General features: G+C 39.1%; 1 protein-coding gene across 1 annotated transcript; it reads left to right on the top strand.

Annotated features, from left to right (window-relative positions):
* The first annotated feature begins 7286 nt into the window (after positions 1-7286).
* On the top strand, positions 7287-8998 carry LOC100604321 (keratin-associated protein 7-1). The gene has a single exon (XM_003263848.3). The coding sequence runs from the start codon at positions 8344-8346 to the stop codon at positions 8605-8607; it is 264 nt and encodes an 87-aa protein (XP_003263896.1). The 5' UTR covers positions 7287-8343; the 3' UTR covers positions 8608-8998.
* The last annotated feature ends 470 nt before the right edge of the window (positions 8999-9468 follow it).

The raw sequence follows: 9468 nt of genomic DNA, 5'->3' as shown, positions 1-9468 counted from the left end.
GAAAGATTCACTTCCATATTTATTTTGTTGTTGGTGGAATAGCCTGTTGGACTGAGAACCTCAGGTTTTTTGCTTTTTGTTTTGTTTTGTTTTTTAATTGGTTGTTGGCTGGCTGCTTCCTTCAGTTCCTGGTCTTGGGATCTTGGCAGCATGGCCACTTTATCAAAATGAGCAAGAGAGAGAGTCTTTCGGCAAGACAGACACTACAGTCTATACAATGTCATCACAGAGGTGACATCTTGCCAGCTTCACCATATTCTGTTCATTAGAAGCAAATAACTGGCTCCACGCATGTTCACAGGAGGGCATTTCTCAAGGGTGTGGATACTGTATTGCAGGGATCATGGGGGTTGCCTTTGAGTCTGCCAACCATAGGATATCAGGTGCAGACAAGGAATAGATTTTGTTGTTGAGTAGTTGGTTGGATTCAAACCTGTAATGGACAAGAACTTCACATTTTGATTTTAGGCTCAAATCAACACTGATGATGCAGTATTGACAGCTCACTTTCTTTTCCGAATCTCACTTCCCTCATGTATAAAATGAAGACAGAGTTTAGATTGGTATTTACTCCAGCTCCAACATTCAAATTTCTTTTAGTATTAAAAGACCCAAATAGGCCAGGCGAGGTGGCTCACGCCTGTAGTCCCAACACTTTGGGAGGCCGAGGTGGGTGGATCACGAGGTCAGGAGATTGAGAACATCCTGGCTAGCATGGTGAAACCGCCTCTACTAAAAATACAAAAAAATTAGCGGGGTGTGGTGGTGGGCACCTGTAGTCCCAGCTACTCAGGAGGCTGAAGCAGGATAATGGCGTGAACCCAGGAGGCAGAGCTTGCAGTGAGCTGAGATCGTGCCACTGCACTCCAGCCTGGGCGACTGATCAAGACTCAGTCAAAAAAAAAAAGACTCAACAGAAACTCCACCCTGATTTGTATGCTCTTTGAGCTATATTTTCTCATAGTTTTTCTTTCTTAAGCGTCTGTAGAGTCTACATTTATTACTTTTTTGTTGGTGCTGCAATTCTTAATCACTTGCAATACAGATTTTCCCTTATTCCTTTTTCTCCCTCAAAGATAATCAATAAAAATTCTTGCTAAATTCAGCGAAGTATTCCTGATCCCCCTCCTCCCCAGCTCTATTGTGGCATTAGGCACTGTTGACTATCCTGCCTTGAAAATCCCCATGCCTTGTGGCTTCCATGAGCTCCAACACCTTGACTCTCTGACTCTGAGTCCTCTGACTTCTCTTGCTTCTCATCCCTCTAAAACTAGGCATCCCCAATGTTCTGTTCTCAGCCTTTTGTTTTTTTCTGGTGGGTCTTCTCTATCTGTCTAACATTCCTTGAAGTATCACCTCTAGGAAGATGAAGCTCTGATTATGATATTTAGCTTATTTTCTTCTAAGCTGTTTTTCTATATTTCCAAATGTTTAATTACAACCTATTGGCATAAGAGAGCCCTCACCATTAAAATCCTTCTCTTAACTCCTCTATTGTCATTACTAGAAGCACCTTTCATCCAGGTATTGGGAGTGATTCTTTGGATTTATGTTTTTTCTTCATAGCTGCCATCCCTTTCATTGCTAAACAGGTTCTGTACATTCTTCTTCCCCAATTTCACTCAAATCTGTCTTCTTTTGTACCGATTTTTATTGCCGCCAACTTAACTCAGATTCTGTTATTTCTTGAATTGATGATTAGAATGGAATATTAAGAGATGGCCCTTTCTCCATAGCTTTCCTTCAGAATCCATTATTCACATTGAGCTAGTTCTCATCGCATCATCTCCTCAATTAAGTATTTTGGTAGCTGCTTTTTATCTATGTCCTGGACATGTACTGCACATCCATCCATCCTTTCCTTAATTCTGGCACTCATTTGCCAGAAAGTTCTCCTTAACTTTCTTACACGTGCCTTGTCCTCAATTTATATAGGTTAGCTCACCAATCCCCAAACGAACCCAGACACTTCTGCTCTGTCTTTGCCTTTGGTGTTCCTTCTTTATAAATATCCTTTTTCTCCTCCACCTGTTGAAATCACAGCTGTCCTTCATGGAACACCTTAACAATAATTTTTGTATTTTTAGTAGGCATGGGGTTTCACCATGTTGGCCAGGCTGATCTCGAACTCCTGGCCACAATCCACCCACCTCGGCCTCCTGAAGTGCTAAGATTACAGGCGTGAGCCACTGCGCCCAGCCATGAATTCTTTTATCTGTCCCATCAAAACACACATTTCTAGAAAGTCAATGACAACGCTACCTCCTGAATCCAGGAGAGTCAATGCCCACTATGGGTTTATCCTTGGTCTACATAGAGTCCAATAACTGGTGTTACACAGTCAGGGAGGCCAGGGAGGATGTCAATACAGAGCTGGACTGGTTGGGGGCAAGGAGATATCAGATCTCCATCTTGCCATCAGGAGAGTATTTGGAATTCTGTCATATTTCTCCGTACTGGTATCATCTTCACAAGATTCATTAATTTCATTCATTTCATTCATTCATTCATTCATTCATTCATTTCATTCATTCATTCATTCATTCATATATTCAACAGATTAATAGATATTTATTGAGTCCCAATTATGTAGTAGTCAGGTACTACACAAGATGCTGGAGATACAATGGTGAACAAGACAGAAGAGGTGCCTACCTTCAGGGAGTTCCAGTGCGGAAGACAGGCAGTGTGGAAGGAGATCTTCCTCACTGTTTTATAGGAAGGGAGGAAGAATAGGATGTGGTGAAGTTTGACAATTACACAGGAGCAAGATCATGGTCAGAGGTTTGAATTTTTGTTTTCTTAAGAACATTAGAAAGTTACTGGAGGCTTTTGAACTAGGAGAAAACACACTTTATTTTTTAAAGGCCACAGTAGCTGGTATTTAGGAATAACCCTGTAGAGTGGAAGGAGAGCGGGAGGAGGGAAGCCGGTGAGCAGGCTCTGGCAGTGGCTCAGGGCAGAGATGATGGTGTGATGAGGTGACAGCAGAGAGAGTGAAGAAGTGTGATGGATTTGAGCTATATTTTGGTGGCAAAGCTGTCTGGAGCTGGGGACAGAGGGGTTGAAGGAATTATCATGAAGAAAGAAATTTAGTTTTTGTTCTGAGCAGTTTGGTGGTAGTGTTATTTACTGAGATGAGAAAGGCTGGAGAAGAAGTGAGTGTCTAGGAGAAAATTAAGAGCTTAAGTTTTGACATGTTAAAAATTATTTGTACATGAATATTCATAGCAGTATATTTATAACAGCCAAAATTGGAAACAATGTAAAAGCCTGTTAACTGATGAATAGATAAGCGAAGTGTGGTATATTCATACAATGGAATGCTATTTGACAATAAAGAATACTGATACGTGTGACGACATGGATGAATATTGAAAATATTGGGCTAAGAGAAAGAAATCATACACAAAAGGCCACATACTGTGTGATTCAATTTATGTGAAGTGTCCAGAATAGGAAAACCCACAGAGACAGAACTTAGTTTAGTGTGTGCAAGTGGTGTACAACATTTGGGGAGAGTCTTTAAAAGCTACCATCGGCTGGGCACGGTGCCTCACGCCTGTAATCCCAGCACTTTGGGAGGCTGAGGCGGGTGGATCACCTGAAGTCAGGAGTTTGCAATCAGCCTGGCCAACATGGTGAAACCCCATATCTACTAAAAATACAAAAAATTAGCCAGGCGTGGTGGCGGGCACCTGTAAATCCCAGCTACTTGGGAGGCTGAGGCAGGAGAACCACTTGAACCTGGGAGGCAGAGGTTGCAGTGAGGCAAGATCGCGCCACTGCACTCCAGCCTGGGCAACAGAGCGAGATTCCATCTCAAAACAAACAAATAAACAAACACTACCGTCACTTGCCCCATTCATCTTGCCTTGTTTGTAATATTTCAGATAATGAAAGTACTGTCAGCTTAAGTCTTATGAATGAGAACTTAGTTTAGTAGTTGTAAATTGGGAGTGACTTTTAGTGGTTATGGAGTTTCTTTTTGGGGTAAAGAAAATGTTCTGAAATTGGTTAGTGGTGATGGACTCTATAAATACACTAAAACCCACCGTATACTTTTTGTACACTGTTGGGCAAATTTTATCATATGTGAATTACATCTCAATAAAGGTGTTATTCCAAAGATGGTTTGATATGGTATTTTGTTCTGAGTTTTCTAGAAAGCAGAATTTCAGGTGAAGGGCTCATGTACTATTGCTTTCTTCAAGAGCAGGAGTGAAGGGTAAGGGACGTGAAGCAGGAAAGGTGGAGTGCTCAAATAAAGATGCCTCATCCAGTTGACCATAGCTAAGCAATTATGTGCTGGATTCTGTGACACTATTCCCCAAGAAGCTGTCTAACCCTCTTAGGACTGTCTCTGGCAAGTCTGTCCATGGAGAAAAGGGGAGAATATATCCACACTTCCATTTCTTTTTGGTCGAAGTTTTGCTGCACAGGGCATTAACTGCCCTACACTTAGAGATTTTGGAAGCATGGACCCTAGATAGGCTCCCCCATCTCATTCCTAGCTGTTAAAGGTGAAGTCCTCAGGTGGGGGATGACAGATATCTGGTGAGGGACTGAGGCAAAGCTCCATCATGTTGTACCAGCTTGAGGTGAGTTGGAACCTACACCAAGATGATTCCTATAGGGGCAGCTGCGTAAGAGGCGGGAGAGGCCGGGAGGCTATGAGTGGGGTCTGATCCGTGCCTGATAAAGGTTCTCAAATTTCCAAGTGAATATGTCACGTAGGCTCCTTATTGCTTATTTTTTTCCTTGTAAATACTATGTGTTAATCCATTTTCTCTTTTCTTTAAAGAAAATACATGCATTCAAATAAGTCAAATAAAATCTGGTGTTAGAACTAATCTCTCCCCCTGCCAAATCAATTGGCATTGAGGGATTTTCTTTGTAAAACTAATATTTATGGCAACTTTTCCCTCAATTAGAGTACATAGTGATTAGGGGCAAATGGAGAAAAGAAAACAAAGAAAAGGAATTAAAGCTATATGCTAATCTACAACCAAAGGCCGACTAATAATACATGAATTGCACAAACAACTTATGAAACCTCTCTATTTAAAATTGTTCAGGATTAGAATTATCAGGACCATTTTACATTATGATATGTAAAATCCTAAAAAACTTTTTATGTCTGCCCTCATCTAATCTTTTGAAATATGTGTTAAAATCTGTTAAAATTATTTTAGCCCATGTAAGGAATAGAAATTCAGTGGAAGTCATTAATGTTGTTCGGTGACATTGCAGGCTTTCTCCCTCCAGGCACATAGTAGCATTGCTCTTCATGACCTGTGACGTTAGATGTGGCTGTGGAACTTATTTTAGGAAATGAGGAGAGTGGGGAAATGGTGTATAACACTTGAGGAGAGCCTTTAAAAGCTACCATGGCTTGCCCCATTCATTTTCCCCTGTTTGTCATATTTCAGATAATCAAAGCACTGTTAGCTTAAGTCTTTTGAATGAGAATGATGTGTATACAAGACACTCACCAGTGTGAGAGGATTTCCTAGTGAGAGTAGTCATACATTTCTGAACATGGAAATTTTGGATGTCTGTCTGTTACAGTAGCAAAAACTGGCCCTTATTTTTTTTTGTTTTCTAGTTTTTAGCAGCAACAGCTAGACCGATATGTTCTTCAAAAAAAAAAAATGCAATGAATTATAGATCTGAGGCATGTAGAAGCTATAGCCCCTTAAAGCCTTAATGACATATCAAAAGCAGGATAGTAAAGTAGTTAAGATTATGGCTTGGAGGTAGATGGCATGGGTTTGGAGCTTGATTCTGCTGACTATTAACCATGTGACCTTCAGTAATTCTCTTAAACCCTCTGGACTCAGTTTTCTTTTAAAGAATCATAATACCCACATCATAAGATCATTATAAAAATTAAATGAATTAACACTTGTCAAATGCTTGGAATAGTGCATAGTAAGCCTTCTTACTGTATATAGAGGTAAAATATATGTGCAAATTCTTTAGAACAGAGACTAGCACAGAGTAAGTCCTCAGTGAATATTTTTTGTTATTATCAATATTTAAAATAAAAATCATTGAATAGCAATCAAATACTTGGCTGATAATTTTCTCTGGGAATGTCTAGTAAGAGATAGGAAAGTAAAAACAAGCTAAGGAGAAAATATAAGTTTTTCTTTTGATTATGGATAACAAAACCAGCACTCACACAGGTGGGTTTTACCTCTGAGGAGACACTTGAACGCATTGCTGTTACCTTCCCTTTCTAATCAGGTATGTCCTGAGACAAGAAGCAGAGAGCATCAAGAAATGGAAGAGGACAAACTAAAGCTTTTTCTTTAATTACCTCTATCATCCAGAGTTAAGGGAAATAAGTCACCAGCGACTGAAACCAAACACTCCTGCCCATGAGAGATAAGCATCTCTGGGCAATTTCACACAGCCCAGCAAAAGATTCTTTGATTTCTCATGATAAACCGGCCCTGGAATTTATCAGGATGATTTATTCATCAGAATTACCTGAGATACCCATTACAAATATAGATTTCCAGAATCTCAGGTGGTGGAGGGATAGGAGAGCTCCTGGAATTCTGAATTTTAAGCAAATTCTTTAGGAGATTCTTCTGCCTGCTTATATTTGAGAACCCTAAATCCAGTCCCGTGGTTTATACGGAGTAACTGAAATACCACTGCTACCTGGTGGCAGCATATCCAAATTACAGGTTCCAATGTCATTGTGTGACAATCAGTAGTGAAATTTTTCAAGTCATGCTTAATTCTTAGTCACCCCTGCCCTCTCCTAATCACAAACGTATTTTTTAGTTTTCTGGATTATCTGATACAGAGTTTATATAATTTAAACCCTGAGGACACAACCTCTTACCATTTTAATTCATTCTTTTTGTTAAACTGAATTTGAAATTATAACTTATTTTTCTTTAACTTTATATACTTTTATGACATTTAATTAATTTGTAGAATAAAAGAAATCATATCCACTTATAGAACATTCTTTAGGCAGCTCTCTGTCAGAGAAACTGAGAGAGATAGAATCTTAAAGAGAGAGGGATGTCTGAGAGGAATGATTAGTTTTGCATATTGGACTCTATGATTGTCTGTTAAGACGGAAATAAAAAAAGGAATTGGTATTCAGGAAGTTTTTTCTTCTACTTTCAGAGAATTCTGACTTTGATTCACATATAAAAAGATGATGTCTTAAACCTTTGAATTGGAATAGACTTAGCTTTGCTGAGCTCAGATCCTTCCTGGTTTACATTCTTCATGAGAATCGGTTATGTAAAGCAAAATAAGAGCAGAAGGAAGTGTTGCATCCTTAAATATAACTGGTATTTCATAATGGATCATGGCATTCAGGCTTGTTTTATAGGAGTCAGTAAGAAGCAAGCGTGGTATAACATGACTCTGAAATTGAGCATCATCCCACTCAGCACCAGTGTGGCAACTCCAAAAAGACAGTTTGGCAATGTTCAAGATGATTTACAAGCAAACATAGTACGTTCTCCATGAAAAATAAAATATGTATTAACAAACAGAATGCTCATAAATGAAATAGATGAAAATTACTTGCAGGTTATTCACAGCCAACTTATTATTTGGCACCATTGCAGCCTCTGTAAAAACACCTGGTTGGATAGATTTGTGTAGCAGTGCTTTTTAAAATAAAAAATACATTTTTGAGTTAAGATTTGTATAACATAAACCAAGGCATTTTAAAGGTAACAATTCAGTGATATTTAGTACATTCCAAATGTTTTGCAACATTGTCTAGTTCCAAATTATTTTCTTCACTCCAAAAGGAAACTCTGTACCCATTAACTAGTTGGTATACAATTGTTTTAAAATGGCACATGGGTGAATTTCAAGAGGTTATAGAATTTCAGTTTGATGTTTCAAAATAATGTTCAAAAGACCTCAATATATGGCTTTGTCTTGGCTTGAAGTGTTTGCATTCTTGCCAAAGCTTTTTTAGTCTAGCTATGTCAGTTGGGAAGAGTTTATAATGAGAGGATTTAAAGAGTCTCACATGATGCAATCAAGAACAGTAGTTAAACTATGGGACTCTGATGAAAAGAATTCGATTGCGTGTCAAGTATGGTCACTGGCTTTAAAATAGTACAGAGAAAAGCCAACAAAAATGTGGGCAATGAGTCTGTGCATTCCTTATAAGCATTTTATTAGAAAAGAATGAGATTACCTATGCAAATTAGTAGGAAGATGTTTAGACAGATGTGTTGTGCCCACCAGATTGAGGTATAAAAAGCCCTGTGCGGGAAGAGACCTTCATTAACACTTGGGTAACTTACCCTTCACAATCTGTCTAAATCCTTCTCAATTGCTGCCACCATGACTCGTTACTTCTGCTGTGGAAGCTACTTCCCAGGGTACCCTAGCTATGGGACCAACTTCCACGGGACCTTCAGAGCCACCCCCTTGAACTGTGTTGTGCCTCTGGGCTCTCCCCTGAACTATGGCTGGGGATGCAATGGCTACAGCTCCCTGGGCTACAGCTTTGGTGGTAGCAACATCAACAACCTGGGCGGCTGCTATGGTGGTAGCTTCTATAGGCCATGGGGCTCTGGCTCTGGCTTTGGCTACAGCACCTACTGATGGACCAGTGGCTCCAGTGACTACAGGACTCTCAGTTAATTCTCTGCACAGAACAACCTGAAGAGCAATGACTGTCTTCCTACCTTCCCATGTGCTTGGGTGATACATCTTCCATCTTCTTGCTGACTTCTTGCTGTGGTCTTTGTCTTTGATGCTGTTGGACAAGTCACCCAGGACTCAGGTGCTGAACTGATACTCATCTACAGACAAAGGAAGCAATATGCATTTTTTTGGGTCATACTTGAATTTTAACAGTGAAAAAGTAGTTTGCCTCCCGTGGTTGCTCTGCTCATGTATTATTAGCTTCTACATCAACATTAATGTATTACAAATTGGGTGTGGGTAGGAAGGGGATTTTCTGTTAGTCTCTTAATAAATCTATTTCCTTCATCATAAATAATTTTGTCCTGGTTATTTATTTTACTTTGCTTTTATGCTCTTGAATTCATCAATCAGTTTAAACCTGTAATGGTTGACTTTAACCAAATTTTATTCTGATTTCAGACTATATAGCCAGGATAGGGTGATGCCTAACCATTTTTTATTTTTATATTGATATTTCAATTTAAAAACCCCCTGGAAATGTCCCATATTTAACCCAGATATACTGCAATTGTTGGCATTTCTCAAAGCTGATTATAAAACAGGAATATTTCTTAGCTGTTGAATGCTAAATCATGTTTTCTTTTCTCTTTTCCTTAGTGACACGATTCCATTTTGGTTCATTTCTCCTTTCCTACTGTTTATAGAACTCAGCTCTGGGGAGATTTGAACCCCTCAGGTTGTTGGAAGAATTGGAACTAAATAGACTTAGTTATGAAACTTTTTTAAAAAATTTTTTTTATTTTTTTATTATTATAA

The sequence above is a fragment of the Nomascus leucogenys genome, chromosome 25 (genome assembly GCF_006542625.1).
Source record: "Nomascus leucogenys isolate Asia chromosome 25, Asia_NLE_v1, whole genome shotgun sequence".
Taxonomy (NCBI): Eukaryota; Metazoa; Chordata; class Mammalia; order Primates; family Hylobatidae; genus Nomascus; species Nomascus leucogenys.
Note: the sequence above shows the minus strand (reverse complement) of the source record. Positions and strands in the feature narration are given on the sequence as shown.